Below are 16,782 nucleotides of genomic sequence, written 5' to 3'. Positions count from 1 at the left end.
TTTGTGTAGATTGATAAGCCTGAAAAAAAAAAATGAATAAGTTCGTTGGACATTGTGGTCTCCACTATAAAGTAGTGACACCTAAGTTTGACACCGTGACACTTAAGTTTGACTCTCATAATATATGTCATCCAAAGAAAAAGAAAAATAAAAGAAATTGCATTTATTTAGTGAATTATTGTGCAAGTCTTGATCATCAAATTCATCTTTTAAAAGTAATTTAATAATATTCAAATTTGAATTTTGGTGTCTCAATTATCATGCATTATTAAGAATGATGATAAAATTTATTTTAAAAATAATTTTATCAACGTGACACCTAATATTGTGAGATTATACTCTAAGTTAAGAACGTTATTTGAAAAAATATTTTTAAATTATTTTATTGTATTTTTATTTATGCATGGTATAATTAAAAATAAAAATAAATTTCAATGTAATTAAAAAGTTATGATAATTTAAAGTTAATTAAATATTAAATTAAATTTTTACGCATTGGCTTATGCTATATTTACTTTCTCTCTCAATTCTTATAATCCAAACACAAAAAAAACATATTTAATAATTTCAAACTTGGACCATGTAGTTTCCGTTTGAAATTAACAGCATTGAAGTAACATCTTTTAAAAAAATAAAAGTTTAATCAGTTTTTAATGATATATTCACAATTATATTAGTAAATGATGAGATCTTTAATATCATAAAAGATATATAATTGATAAACTTTAAATTAATGAAGTATAAAAATTTCCATTTTTTGTCATCAATTTATGTTATATTTATTTTCTTTCTCGGTTTCTCTAATAACCAAATACTCACAAATAAATTCTTTAATGTTTTTTTTTAGTTTCTTAATGATTTTCAAGTTACAAATATAAAGCATAGAATTTTCATTTCTATTTGGGTAGACTAACACACTTAAGATGATACCTTTTACAACTTCAATTCTTTTAATTTAATAGAAAAAAAAAATGTATTTTTTACAACTTAGTCGGGTTTTAATGATATTTTTTAATAAAATTTGTAATGATTACAACCAAATTACAATTCTTTTCAAATTTTGTAAAACAATTGTACAAATCCTAATGCTAAAATTTGTTGCGATTTAGCTGTTGCAAAATTATTATAAAATTAACGATGGCTATTACTGTCTTACTTATTGTAAAATCTCACCGAAATGAATCAACTCAAAGGTATATTGCCTATCGTCGCTGTTATTTTCAAGGGTATGCAAAAGTTATTTTGTTTGGTGTCTTAAAAAAAGTTGATTAATTTATGATTGATTTGTTCCGCTATTTTGGAACATGTTGCGATCATTACCATACTTTTTATTATTCTAAAAAATGGAAGACTTCTTTATCGGCTTTTTACCTCTTTTTCTGGGTTTCACGTTAAAAATCATGGAAAATCTAAGAGTGTTTTTGCTTAAATTATTATTATTCAAATCCTTAAAATTGTAGATTTTAGAACCATAGAAATTATAAATAAAAACTAACAACAAAACCCTAGTGGCTTGTGTAGTAATCTTTTCAAAAAATTAATTAGTCAAATGCTCATTTTTGTTGAATAAATAATAACAAAAAATATGATTAGAATAATAGAAATACAAAAGAATACAAATTTTAAAAATATTTTTAATAAAATAAATGCTATAATAATTCTTTTACTGAATTATTATATTTTAAAAATTACTTTTTTATTACAAAACAATCCTATTGTACATGACAATTGAAAAGTAGAAAAAAAAAATTTAAATGATTTTTATTAATTTTTTAAAATTTAAAAAAAATTATGAATATTTTTATTTTAATTATATTTATATTTACATGATCATTTTATTTTAATTAACAAAATCAATTATAGATATTAAATAATTACGATAACAACTTCCAAAATAGTAAAAAACCATAACATTTGTGGTGTTCTATTTTAATGAAAATAGAGAAAATTCAATAAAAAAGAACGATGCGAAAAAATTTAATTTTTTCAATAAACAATAAGAAAAAGCAAGAAACTAAAAAAATAAAATACTAAACAATTTTTTACTTGACAAAAAAACATGAGAATCTAAAATTCATTCCTCTCAAATTATTGTGAATTTTTTTAGTAAGAATTTAATTTAACTTTATTGAGTTTTGAATTTTAAGAATATTAAGGGTTAGTTTGGATTAAGGATTTTGCTTGGAAAAAAAAGAAAAAGAAAGGAAAATATAAAGAAAATTTATTTTTCACTATATTTTCTCTCTACATCAAATATTATTAAAAATAAAAAATTTATTATAATACAATTAAAAATTAAGAAAATTTATTTTTCACTATATTTTCTCTCTACATCAAATATTATTAAAAATAAAAAATTTATTATAATACGATTAAAAATTAAGAAAAAATCAAATATTAAGGATGTATAAGTTTAAAATTTTGTAAATTGATTTGGTATATATTTTTTATTTTCTTTCTTAATTTTCTTGATAATTAAACATAAAAAAAGAAAAATTTTCTTATTTTTGTTTCTTTTTATAAATATTTTTAAAGCTACAATTGGTTCATAAACAATGAAAAAAGGTACAAAACAAAAATACTTTCATACAACATAAAGTTCTATTTTTGAGTATAAAATTCTCAAAGAAATACTAGTGATTGAACAAATCTAAATTATTGCTTAAGTTATGGAAAGTACAAAACAATTGAAAAAAAAAAAAAGTAATACAATATTTTCAAACACACCTTTAGCATGGAGAAATATGTTTTCTTGTTTTGAGTACTTTTAGAAAACACTTTTAAAATTTTAAAAGTATTAAAAAGCAGAGCGGGGCTGGGCTGCTTGAGAGTACACGTGCAGAGGACCTCGCTCTCACAAATTATCTGCTGCCACAGCGTTACTCTGTCACACGACAGAGACAGAGCAGCCTTACTGTGCAGTGTGCACCGCCAAATCAAAAACCCAGCGACCCAGAAAGAGCAAACAAAAAATAAAGGAAAATCCCATCTCGATAGTCCTCCGTTCCCACCTACCCGCAGCCCTTCCCCTCCAATTTCTCCTCCGGCGACACTCCATTGGCATTGCCCTTCATTCCCAGCTTCAAGCTTCTCCATTCAAACCCCATTAAGAATTTTCTCTGAAGATTCCCCATCTAAATCAACATTGTGTTATGTTTCTGACTGTTTTCCCAATTTGTTCTTCGCTGTAGCTGTAGTGCTTTGCTTTTTTCTAGCTTCAATCTCTCGACCCTTTACAGTTTGGACCATGAATCTCTGCTTCCTCAGGGCTTCCGCTGTTCTTCACAATCCCTGAGCTTGGAATCTCCCTTTCTGCAGATTCATTCGCCCATCTTTTGCTGTTCTTTTATGGCATTTAATCTTATCGTCCTTTATTTCTTAAACTCCAGGTTGCCTGTGAAATCTCTGTCCTCCACTTTCCAACCCCTGAAAGCGATTGCATTTGTGCTTTAATGCTCATCCGCTTGACCTAAATTGGGACCCATTCTCCGTTAAATTTTCTATTCAAACCCCATAATAAAAAAGTAGAACGCCCATTTAAGTTTTTTCTCCACAAGTAACTCGTGGAGGCCAGAAATTCGATTGCTTAGGTCATAAAATCCTCAATCTCCTTCTTTGTCAATTCTTTGATATCAGCTCCCGTTTACCGAAGGAATCATAAATGTATGTGAAAGTTTCTAATGTGACACAAGGCAATATTCTACGCCGGCTTCTTTAACTTCTAGAGGCCTTCCATTCTATGTTCAGGTACCAAACTCTGAATGACTCTATCCCGCCGTTGAAGTTTATGTTATTTCCAAAAGTTCTAGACTTCAAATTTCATCACCTCTTCTTTTGTGTGTGGGGTACTGTTTCTACCTAATAATTATAGAAATGGGGTTTGTTAAATTTCAATGTGCGTTGATGAATTGCCCAATTTAGAATTGGTCTTTGTTTTGTTATTAGTATTATTATTTTGTTCGTCTTCATAACGCCTAATCTTGAAAAAATTGCCATTGGCCGGTTTCTTCACCGGATCTTACCTACTAATTATTGAAATGGGGTTTGATCATATTGATGAGCATAGATGATTTGCATAGGTTTAAAGGGGCTGTTGCCGTTTTATCTTGTTATCTGCGTTTTTAAGGTTGTTCAAAGATGCTTGGAAAGGAGATTTTTCTCCTTGTTTCGTCTTTGGTGCTCTGTATCTTTATCGGGTTCTTGCTTTTTCCGGTTGTCCTTTCGGAAATCCCCTTGGGCTCAAAATTTTCAGTGGTTGAAATGAACGTCTGGGTCTCCTCAAATGGGTATTTTGCTCTTGGGTTCTTCAACCGTTCTGACCAGCCAAGCCAGTTCAGCGTTGGGATACATTTCAATTCGGATTCTATTCCGGCAAGCAATCGAAAAGTGGTGTGGGTTGCCGGAGCTGATGTTAGTGTTGGTGGCAACTCTTACTTTCAGCTTATGCAAAGTGGAGAACTGGTTTTGTTTGATTCCTTAAAGGGAGTTTTTGTATGGGGCAGCAAAACAAGCCATTTATCGGTTTCGTCAGCTGTTCTTGGTGACAATGGCAATCTTGTCCTAATGAACAAAAACAAAGAGGTTGTGTGGCAAAGCTTTGACACTCCATCCGACACACTTCTCCCTGGACAGAACTTATCCATTCGTCAGACACTTCGAGCCGCCAGTAGAAATTCGGTGTCAAGTTACTACAGTCTTTGTTTGGATGTTTTAGGCCAGTTGCAGCTTAGGTGGGAAAGCGATGTGATTTACTGGACTAATGGGAGCCCTTCTCATTCAAATCTAAGTCTAGTCCTCGCTTCGGAAGGAGCTCTGCAACTTCTTGACCAAAGATACAAGGTGGTTTGGTCTGTATATGGAGAGGACCATAATGATTCTGTCAGTTTTCGGTTCCTTAGGTTAGATGTTGATGGTAATCTCCGGTTATACTCATGGGTAGAAGCTTCGAGGTCATGGAGATCTGTTTGGCAAGCTGTTGAGAATCAATGCGATGTCTTTGCAACCTGTGATCTTTGTGGTATCTGTGTCTTCAATGGTTCAGGGTCCGCTGTTTGTAAATGCACATTTAGTGCAACAGCTGAGTCCAGCCCAAAATGCTTGGTTCCGTATCAACAGTCTTGTGAGTCTGATTTCACCATGTTTGCATACGAGCACACATTTCTGTATGGGATTTACCCACCAAATGACACAATTATCACAACTAGCTTGCAGCAATGCAGGAGCTCATGCCTCAATGATCCACTTTGCACTGCTGTGACCTACACAAATGATGGAACTGCAAGGTGCCGAATGAAGAAAACCCAATACATCACTGGTCATTCAAACCCCTCTCTCAGATCAATATCTTTTGTTAAGATGTGTTCAGACCCAGTTGCTGTATTGCCGAGGTCTCCCATATTTTCAGCACACTCTTCGCCGGTGAAACAACCATATGGACTCTGTATGCGTTGTCAAATTGGAGCAGCCTCAGCTGCATTTGTTGCATTTTTCATAATTCAGTTTGGAATTGGTTTCTACATCTACAAGAAAAGAAAGTATATCCGGAAGAAAGCTGCTGTGGCTTATATAGGTTCCAACTCAAAAGGTTTGATCATGTTATCCTACAATGAAATAATGGACCTAACAGGGAATTTCAAGCACCAAGTGGGACCACAAATGTTTAAAGGCATTCTTCCAAATGATCAGCAAGTGGTAATAAAAAACATTGAGGCAGACATAGAAGAAAGGAAGTTCAGAAGTGCTGTTCTGAAGTTAGGGAGCATTCATCACAAAAACCTCCTGAGGCTCGAGGGATACTGCTGCGAGCCAGGTCACAGATATTTGGTATATGAGTTTGCCAAGAATGATTCTTTAGACAAACATCTAAAAGATTCTAAGCTGAGCCAGAGCCTTAATTGGCGAAAGAGAATCGACATATGCCTGAGCATTGCAAGAGCCATTTGTTATCTCCACACTGGATGTAGGGAATTCTTCAGCCATGGGAATTTGAAATGTGAGAATGTGGTCTTGGATAAAAGTTTTGAGGCCAAGGTGACTGAATTTGGGCTGGGAAGAGTCCGAGAAGATGCCTCGCACAAGGGAAGTGCTGCAGAAAAGGATGTACATGATTTTGGGAAAATGGTTCTAATGCTAGTCAGTGCGCGCCTCGAAGCCGAGGATGTTTCTCGGTGGGCTTATGAGGAGTGGGTGGGTGGGCAGGCAAAGAGGGTAGTGGATGAAAGGATTGAAGGTGAGGTGGACTTAGTAGAGCTGGAGCGTACACTGAGAATTGCATTTTGGTGTCTTCAAGTTGATGGTAGGATGAGGCCTCCGATGGGGGAAGTGGTTATGGTTTTAGAGGGGACGTTGAGTGTTGATCCCCCGCCACCTCCTTTTGTCTGCCGAAGGCCATCGGTGGAAGAAGATTCGTCGGAGTAAGGCTTGGAAAAGTAGAATTCAATTGAGATAGGAAGATGATTCAATTCATTCTTAACCCTCAATCATCATTTTTGCATAAAGGGCTAACGACAAAGGTAGGAACACTGTAAATCATGCTCCACTAGAGCCAGGCATGCCATTTTTTTTTCCTCAACAGAAAGAGACATGGTAACTATTGTGACAAAATGATTGTTCTGATGAAATCGGCTGGAATGCTTGTATTTGCCAATGTGAGCCCATCATGAGCTGGGCAGTTTTTTCTTTCTTTTTGGCACATAGGGCTGGAAAGTCAAGATTGTAGAAATTTTAGCAGTGGGTTTTCTGTTTTCTAATTATTCTTCTGACTAAAATGAATGTTGATAAACTCTTCAGGCTGCTGTTGCTAACTACGTCCCATTGGATAAAATTTTTGGTCAAGCTCTCTCTTTCTGCTGAGAGGTGAGCTATGAGGCTATGCCCATTAAACCTTGATTTCTGCATTTTGACTTAAAAGAATTATGGATCACCATTGAGTCAACTTTTTTGAGTTTGTTTATTCAAGGTTTTGAAGCTAATGGTTTTGGGCCTGACACACTAACATGAATAAAGACGTGATGAAATGAACCATTCATCAAAGTTAGAATGATTTTGTGTGCAATGGAAAGAGTTTTTGGCAAAATATTTTCCACACTTGGTGTCTTTGATTACAGCATGTCCAACTGAGGAGGTTGTGTTGTTTGTGCTATGTACACTCATCTCTTGATTTTGGACCAATTCAATGAATCAGAGTGGTTTGATTTAGACCTTTTTTCTATCCGTTAATGCCTTTTGAGTTGGTAAAATATGGCTCCTCTTGTTTGGTTGAAGACTAGTTTACAACTTAGAACTTGATTTTGTGGTTGTTATTTTAACACCAAGAGGGCATTTGGTTCATGTAACATACATTCTGGGAAGTAAAGAAAATAAGAAGGAAATTAATTGTTCATTGTATTTTTCTCTTTATAATTGTTCGAATGTAATTATAATTAAGAAAAATTAAAGGTTAATAATGTGTAAATTAAAGTTTTGTTTATTGATTGATTGATTTTTTTTTTTAATGAACAAACATGAAAAAGTGACTCTTTCATAATTTTTTTTATTTCTCCTTTTCTTAATATTGTTCAAGTTTTGAATAGGGCTTTTGTATCATAATAAAAAATTAGGGTTTAAACATATTAAGATTGTTGTGTTAGAAATGACTTTAATTCATAAAATTTAATAACTCAGAATCATCATGTTATTCAATTAAGAAAACTAAACACGGAATAAATACCTAGATTCGTAGATGTGTTTGATTTGATTGCTCAACAACCTTTAGCGGGGAGTTTTAATCTTTCACAGTCAAATCCTTAAGTGTCTCACTTATGTTTTTCTTTGTAAATGCGGAAAAGAAAAAACGTGAAACTGTTTTTGATTTGACTTAGAGACCATAACCCTATTAGGTTTTCCTTGTATACTAGGTTATTTTAGAAGTCCATCAGTCTTAAATTAACTTAGTATTGAGTTTCTACACAATGCAAAACTCATAGCCAATAGATGTTAAAATAGACCAGTAACATAATTGCTTTTAAATATGTGAGCCCACAATAGGAAATTAAAATTTCCTAACATGTCGAGAATTCCAATTGTAAACTTGATCCACATTGAAAAATTGAAATGGTTGATGGGTGTTTATGTATTTAAACTTTTGGATCAAATTGGTTCTCGCTCATGTATATCAAGTCCACACATGATGACTTTCGTGATTCTAAAAAGTGGTATAAAAGTCAATGGTTCAAGTTAGGCTCAAGTGTTCATGCCATATGTTCCTCGAATGTCAATCCCATAGAAGAGAAGTGGATCCTATAGATGCTAATTTCATAGATGAGCGAACTCTCATGATTTCTTGTCATTTCTCATGATGGTTGAGTAATAGCTGCTAGTTGATTGCATAAGTAACGACTTTTGTTAAATAGAAAATGATTGGAACTCACAAATGAGAGAAACATTGTTGAGAATTTCACTTGTAAGTTTATCCTGCATTAAAAAGTTTGAATGGATGATGATATATTTACATATTGGTCGAATCCAAGAACTAATAGCTTAAGGGCATGTTTGGTATCATTAATTGCTTGACAAGTAATGACTTTTTGTTGAAATTGGTGTGATCCCAAAAGAGGGGTGAATTGGTTTTTAAAACTTTTTGGCTAATTTAAACATTTCGCTAATTCACCACAAATCATATCCCATTCAAATTACATGTGTGTGTGTAGAATAATTTAAGCAATGAAAATAGACATACACATGGAACATATCTCATTTAAAATAAATATGTACATGCAAATAGTTATAACAATAAATAAGTCAGCATACACATGAAAATTTAAGTGCAAAAAGTAAATGAGATAAGGAGAGAGAGATAGTAGACACAATATTTGTTATCGGGGTTTAATCAGTCCTGCATACGTCCCCGCCTCAAGTTAACAAGTAAGAAGATTCCACTAAGTGCTTGCTTAACGGGTGAAGCGTCACCAATTACAACCTTCTCTCTTTACTAGGCGAGGAATACCCCAGCTCATATTACAGGACTGAGCCCAACCTTTACAACTACACCTTACATGACGGTGCTCCTGGTTCTCATAACCAAGTCTGAACCAATCTGGTGTCACACTTTACAAGCAGTGCAAAAACCCACACCTTACAGGATAGTGCCTCCTCTTCTGACGATCACACACCAATAATACAATAAAATGAAAATAAATTTTCGTACAAAAAAGTACTTCTCAAATAAGCAAAAATGTACACATTTAAGATCTAATGCATTCTCATATGATTTGTCAAATGAAGCTCAGTAGAGTAAATAAAAAAGCCTCTCAAAATATTTTTTTCAAGTAAATCGGCGAGAGTATGAAAAATGATTTTCTTTTGAAGAAAATGACCTTTTGAAAATTTATATTAAATAAGGCTTCCGAGCAAAATATACGAAAGTAAATATTTTCAAGTCATTGTCAAGAAGCTTTCACAAGCACAATAAATAAATATATATATATATATATATATATATATATATATATATATATATCAATGAATATATATGCTCAAAGCATTCTTGAACTAACCCCAAAAATATTTTCTAAAAATATTTTTAAATAAAAGAATGGGATAATCTAGAGCTTTCCTTTTAAAATTATTGACCTTTAAAGTGAATAGTTTGAAGACTTTCAAGCAATATATATGTATGTAAAAATATGCTCAAGCTTAAGCCTTTCTTGAGTAACTAAAAGGAAATTTCTCTAAAAATATTTTTCAAATAAAAAGTGGGAGAAATTTGATCTTTGAAAACCATTTGACCAATAAGGCATCCAAGCAATATACATATGAAATAATATACATGCTTGAGCATTTTTAAATAAAACCTCAAAAATATTTTTCTCTAAAAAGATTTTCGAGAAGAGTAGGAGAAATAGAAAAATTGAAACATATCGGGGTATAAAAATGGAGGGAGAAACAAAGAATGTGTAAATATGCTTCCCAAGCGTTTCTCCAACATTTTTCAAGTGTTTGGGCATGTATTTATAGGCTAAAAATCATTTCTAGCCGTTATATGACTGTTGGGGTTGAGAAAATAATATTTTATTTTGAATTCTAACCTTTTTCTGGCCGTTGGGACGCTTTCCCAAGAAGGTTGGTCGACTGAGCTCAAGCCACGGTCAACGGAGGATTAAAAAAAGCAAGGTTCAGTCGACTGTGGGCAAACCTCGGTTGGCTAAAGCTTCAAATAAGCGCGGTTCAGTAGGCTATCCTCGAGTTTTCTATGCGGACACCTTTCAGTATTTTGACCATAACTTTTTATGTACAATTCCAAATTGAATGTTATTAGTATCAATAAAAAGCTAAGAGAAAATACCATAACTTTCATGTTTAATACTTTTTAAGATAAGAAGTTATGGATTGAGAAAAACACCCATCAATGAGATGGAAGAAACATGAAGAGAGTTTTTATGTTACGGATACCTTTTAGTGTTTTGGCCATAACTTTTTCTATATAACTTCAATTTGAGATTTCTTGGTATTAACATAAATCTAAGAGAGAATCCCACAACTTTCATGTTGAAAACTTCTCAAGATAAGAGATTTGGTTGAGAAAATTGCTTCGGTTGACTGACTCCTTTGTAAAAATTAATTCTTTTTGCCTTCTTTTAACTTCAAAACCATTTTAAAACCTTTATATAAGTTAGGCATGTTATGAAAAGGGAAAAAATTATGATACATGTATAGGGTGTACTCAATGTGTACGAGCCTACCCTACAAATATATTAGAAATGATACCTTGGGATGGATGTAAAGCTAAGCAAATTGCTTCCGCTTCGAGAACAGAGGACTGTGTCAGGTTACGGGCGGGCATTTTACCAGAGGTTTCTATTGTATCAATCTACCTTTGTGTGATTCCTATTGAAACATATACTCGGGGGGTGGGTGCAGCCAAATCCTGTTTTTCGAAAACAAGCTAAGGGTTTAGAAAGTGAGAATAAGAATAAAAGAATAAAAAAAAAAAACTAGAAATAAAGGATATGTGCACAAACTCAATGGAAGTTGTTCCAACAAATGGAGTTGACTTGACTGTTTTGTATTTTTTTCATGTTACTTGGAGGTCCTATAGTCAATCTAAGGTCATTTGAGTTTCAATTTAAATCACATGAACTTGCATGCACACACAATCTTAAGTTACCATTACAACTAAAAAATAAAACAAAGTCTTCATGCTTTGCTCCTTTACAATCCCATGAAATACGCTGAGATATGATCATTTACATCTTTTTACGACTTCCATATGGTATCTATCACTTGTGTTTACATATATATATATATATCAGTTCAAACACTTAATACACAAGTGAGATGCTGTAGTTTGTCATAATCAAAACAAGGATCGGACTCAAAAAGTTAACACTTTTGTTTAAAGAGGAGTAATTGAAACTTAAAGTGAGGGGGTGATCATTGAAAATTCCACTTGTCAATTTATTTCACATCAAAAAAATTGAATGGATGATGATATGATTATATATTCTTTGAGTACAAGACCTTATAGCTTAACTTTTTGATTAAATTAATTCTCACCTGCATACATAAAACTTCCCCAATCCTAACAATACCAAAATCTAAACTTTCACAAACCAAATGCTCCCTTGATTCTATTAAACCACCCTTTATTTGGTAGAGGTCAGCATAACTCGGTTAAAACTGAATTAATCGAATCAGCTGAGTAAATTCAATTTGTTCGGTTCAGTTAAAAATTTATTCAGTTCGGTTCGATTTTAATTTTCGTTGAATTTTGATTTTCAATTTTCGGTTCGATTTTTGGGTAATAATAAATAATTATATATATTATATTAAAATATTTTATATATTATATATATACTAATATTTTATTTATTTTATATATAGTATATATATTAAATTGTTTAACCAATTTAACCGAAATTCGGTTTGATTAGTTTTGAGTTCGGATAAATATGGAATTTTGGTCTATTAGGTTAATGAGATTTTTTAACAAAATTTTTTGATTAATTCAGTTAATTAACCAAATTTACTGAACCAGCCGAATGCTCACCCCTACTATTTAGGGGCACAAATACCCTAAATAGGAAAAAGAGACTTAAAAAGGCATGTGGGTGTGCTTTCAATTATTGAGTTTGTATTAGGGCTCATTTGGATAGATTTATAAAATAGACCTATCCCTTAATGTGGAAAAAAATATTATGTAGACTTGTTGTAGGACAATGATCAGTATAATGAATTAACACAACGTATTTAGTGTATCACATAAATAGATCAAGAGAAATTATTAGGTTAGGTATCCCAAACACTATAATCTATTACATTCTTAAATTTCAAATGCTTTCAAGTGATTTAAAAAAAGTTTAAATTGAACAATTAATTTTTATTCAAAATCATTTAATATCTAAAATATTATAAATTTTGCATATGAATACTTGTGCATGCACATAAAAATCCCAATCAACACGCTAATGTATCTTATATTTTCTTCTCGAAGCACACCTATTAGTTTGGTGCAATATGTTTAACACTTTAATATTATGTATAAAGGTGTGCAAACAGTCAGTTCAGTCAAATTCGGTTAATTAGTTGAATTAATCAAAATTTTCGGTTAACAATAATCTCTAACTGAACTGACTGAATTAGGTGTTATAATTGAACCGTACCTGACCGAACCAACTTTTCATGTAATTCGGTTAACCAAATTTTACTGAGATAATTTAAAATTAATTATAAAAATAAAATATGATTACAAATTTTAAAATTTATTACAAAAATTAATGTTTACCCTTTCTTTTAATTGTAAAAGCTGAATTAGGAGAATGACATTGGTTTAATAAATAAATTAAGAAAATCGAATAATTATGTAATATATAATATATCAGTTATATTCCATATTACTAATTTATATTTAATTTTTAATTAATTAATAATTCAGGTAATTCAGTTAGCTGAATTAAAATTTTCCATAACCCGAGCTGAAAATCGAATATCCAAAATTATCTAAATCTTTAACTAAATTGAACCGAATCAACCGAACTCAATCGATTAATTCGATTAAACCCAAATTATGCTCACCCCTAATATATGACAGGGCTGGATACATATTCAAGTATTTTGGAATGGTTTGTTTCAAATTTCTCTTTTGGGCCTAAAAGGGCTGGCACATAGCCCAAGAGCATATTGGGCCTCTAGGAGACAAATAAGAAGCCCAACTAAGAAGGTTGGGGTGTGAATAATTGCAGATCATGATTTATTAGAGAGGCTGGTCTACGTGGGGCCCAACCCAGATAAAGCAATGAGAACGACAAAACCCCCTTGACCGACGCCGTTTCACTTTATATGCTTTTTATGCCTTTTCTGCCTTTTCAGTTTCGACCTGCATGCAAGCTTTGTAATATAATTTTCTTGAATCATGTTGTTCATATATATATATATATATATATATATATATATATCACAATTAAAGTTTAACAGTTAAAATATAAAATTTTGGGAGCAAAAAATTTGGATTTTGAATTTAAAATTTGGTAAATTTAAATAAAAGGTAGTAAAAAATTGTATTAAATTTCTTCTAAATTCACACAATTTTTAATTTAAACTTGAAATCTATACTTCCAAAAATTGCAAAAAATATTTAAAGTTATACTAATTTTTTTCTAAATTTACACAATTCCTAATTTTAATCCGAAATCCATACTACATGTTATTCAAATTCACAAAATTTTAAATTCGATATTCAAATTTTTACAAATATTTTTAAAATTTATTTTAAAATATTTTTACACTACTATTCACATACAATCACCAACAATATATGTAGCTTATTAACTATATATATATATACGTGTGTGTGTGTGTGTGTGTGTGTGTGTGAGAGAGAGAGAGAGAGAGAGAGAGAGATGCCTAAAATAAATGGACTTTAGAGGGTAAAAGGCTGAGAGGCTTTAGCCCATGACAGTGAAAGCCTGGCCCATAGGATGGCCCATGTTCAATGGGGGACAAGATTACCAATCAACCGACATGGCACTATTAAAAATAATATGTTTGTTTCTCGGGAAAACAAATTCACGAGGGATTGTGGGTGGGGAAGAGAGAGAGAGTGCACGAGAGATTCACATGAAATAATTATCAACCGCACGAGACCTCACCCTCCTTGGATTCGCTTCTCTCTGACAACACCCCAAAAACATTCACTGCTCGCACCATGCATAAGCCAAACCCTACCTAATTAATATCTAAATTTAATAATAATAATAAATTTTCTGACAATATTTTCTATTTTTAATTGGTTCAAACCACTCTAAATCAAAAAATGAAAACATTACCGTCAGCCCATCAATATATTTCTGATAATTCATTAGACAAATTATAACTTGGGAATCGGACCTAAGATCTTACGGTCATCCAAGCTCAACTTCGTTTTTACCATTTGAGCAAATCCAAAAGAAAAAAAAAATCTCCTCACAATAAACAGAAATCTAATTCGTGCGTTGGATTTGATTCTTACCATCGATCACGTTAAAATTTAGTCTGCAATTTAATTAAAAAAAAAAGAGATTGAAGTTTTTGCGATCAAGTAAAGAAGGATTATAATAATTAATGGAGTAAACATTAAGCAAAATGATGGATGGCCCAACAAAGAAAAAGGAAAGAAGAAAAAAAGCCTTTTCCCCGCCGTGTTAATAATACTAAACCGTGTGATAATGACCACCTAGCTAATTAAAAAACAGTTTGATTACACTTAAACTTTACCCATGTCTCTTTAATTTGATTGCCCTTCAGCATTTAGATTGATGGGCTTTCATCAATCCTTATCACTGGTTTTTTCTTAATAAATTTAATAGGTTTTTTCGATCGTTAGCAGTTACCTCTTATACGACCGCACTTAATACAATTAATTTATTTTAAAATTATGTCTTAAGATTATGCACTAAAATGAAAAAATTAATCAAATGAAAAATAGAAATACAATAATTTATGTGATTCGATAATATACTTATGTTTGTAAACTCTTTCTGTAATTTTCACTATTTCGCCAATGAAATTATTTTAGGGTTTTTTATTTTTATTTTTTATTTTTTTTATAACTCGGGAGACTCCAGCTATCATCGCACCAAACACTATGGTATGACACCAAACCCGATGGGGTAAAAGCCGTCCGTCCATTGATGTACCCATGATAATTCACCGGTATAATGTCTCAAGGGGGAATTGAATATGAGTCATAATTCAATATATATTTTTTTAAAAAAAATTAATTAAAATAAGGTCTTGTTTGGAATAATAAAAAAAAAAAAAAGAAGGAAAATGTTAAGGAATGGACTTTTCATGTTTGTTTATCAAGCTAAGTAAGGAAGAAAACAAAAAAATTGTATCAAATTAATGAATAAAAATATGATTTTACAAATAGTTTATATTTAATTCTTTAAAAAAATTTAATCACTTTCAAATATATTTTTATTTTTAGTTGTATTTGATATAAAGAAAAAATATAGTAAAAAATGATTTCCTTTCGAGAAATCGAGGGCTTTGCATGTTCTCAGTGTCACTATTGAAAGGCAAAAGATGAGAGGGAAAGTGCAGAAGAAAGAAGAAAAGAAGAAGATAGCAGATTCAATAATACAGATCCCATTCAAAAGTAGCTTTCTTTTTTCATTTTTGTATGTGTTTGACCAAAAGAAACACACTCACATGGAAGGTAGAAAAAGAGAGAAAACCCACAAAGCAAAAAATGTAATCCAGAGAAAAGCTGACGACGATGATCATATGCTGCAACCAACACACTCAGAAGTCGTAATTAATCAAACACAATTACAAGTAAAACATATGTGTAGCTAGCTCGCTAGTCAGCCAGCCCAGCTTTATTCAAGCTGTAATATCATGAAATGCTACGAAGAAGAAGAGCTCGATATCTGGCGAAGCGAAGAAGGCAATGGGGGATCTCTTCTTGGAGGAGGGGGGCCGCTTCTTCGGAGCGGGAGGGCACGACAACCCTTCCGGGATTCGGAACCTCTTGGCCTTGGGGGTACAAAAGCCAGCATCGGAACTAATTAACCTATCAACCTCAGTAGTATGATCATCGTTACTGTCGCCGTCGTCGTTGTCATTTTTGATGTCATTGATGCTGACTGAACTATGATCAGCAGGGCTTGTGGTTGGCAAGTGCTCCACTGATTCCCCTTTCGGGTTTTTCGAGTATTCGGACAGTTGCGATCGCCGTCGCCGTCGCTTGTACCTGGGCTTTCGGGTGGGAGATGGTGGCATGTTTCTGCAGAGATGAAGGTATGCTAAGAAATGATAAGTACTATTCTATTGGAGAGATTGAAAGGGAAAATCCAACAAGAACATTGGAGCAGCAATGAACAGCTTCTTTACATCAAAATTCATGTGGAGAGAGAGAGAGAGAGAGAGAGAGAGAGAGAGAGAGAGGGGTTGTGTAGTTTTGCTAACTGGGTTTTTTTAATTTGAGGGTCTGTAGTTTGTAGTGCATATTTTATATATATATATAAGCTAATTGGGTGGTGCATGATTGGTCATCTCTCACCGTGACGTCCGCAGGTTAATTTGCTAAGCAAAATTTGCTCGGCAATCAATCATAGGTTAAAGCAAATTAAAATCTCTACTAATTTATACGACATGCATGAATAATTAACATCATCAATTAAATAGGAAATTATGGAATCTGTCTGTCCCTCTATATTTGTTGTATTGATACGATACATAGAGCGGGTGAATTTCACTCATGATGAGCATGATTTTGAAAAAAATGGAACCCACTCACTGTATGTTTGACATCAAGCCAATAAA

The 16,782-nt window shown here is 32.4% G+C and overlaps 2 protein-coding genes across 2 annotated transcripts; one reads left to right on the top strand and one right to left on the bottom strand.

The window, feature by feature from the left end:
- The first annotated feature begins 2,853 nt into the window (after positions 1-2,853).
- Positions 2,854-6,801, top strand: LOC131167373 (G-type lectin S-receptor-like serine/threonine-protein kinase SD3-1). Its single transcript, XM_058126167.1, has 2 exons — positions 2,854-3,747; positions 4,080-6,801. The coding sequence occupies exon 2, from the start codon at positions 4,138-4,140 to the stop codon at positions 6,415-6,417; it is 2,280 nt and encodes a 759-aa protein (XP_057982150.1). The 5' UTR covers positions 2,854-3,747; positions 4,080-4,137; the 3' UTR covers positions 6,418-6,801.
- An 8,786-nt stretch (positions 6,802-15,587) lies between these two features.
- LOC131167372 (cyclin-dependent protein kinase inhibitor SMR9-like) lies at positions 15,588-16,445 on the bottom strand. The gene has a single exon (XM_058126166.1). The coding sequence runs from the start codon at positions 16,237-16,239 to the stop codon at positions 15,841-15,843; it is 399 nt and encodes a 132-aa protein (XP_057982149.1). The 5' UTR covers positions 16,240-16,445; the 3' UTR covers positions 15,588-15,840.
- Positions 16,446-16,782: the final 337 nt, after the last annotated feature.

The sequence above is a fragment of the Malania oleifera genome, chromosome 11, assembly GCF_029873635.1.
Source record: "Malania oleifera isolate guangnan ecotype guangnan chromosome 11, ASM2987363v1, whole genome shotgun sequence".
NCBI lineage: Eukaryota > Viridiplantae > Streptophyta > Magnoliopsida > Santalales > Ximeniaceae > Malania > Malania oleifera.
The sequence above is the reverse complement of the archived record's forward strand: the minus strand, read 5'-3'. Positions and strand labels throughout refer to the sequence as shown.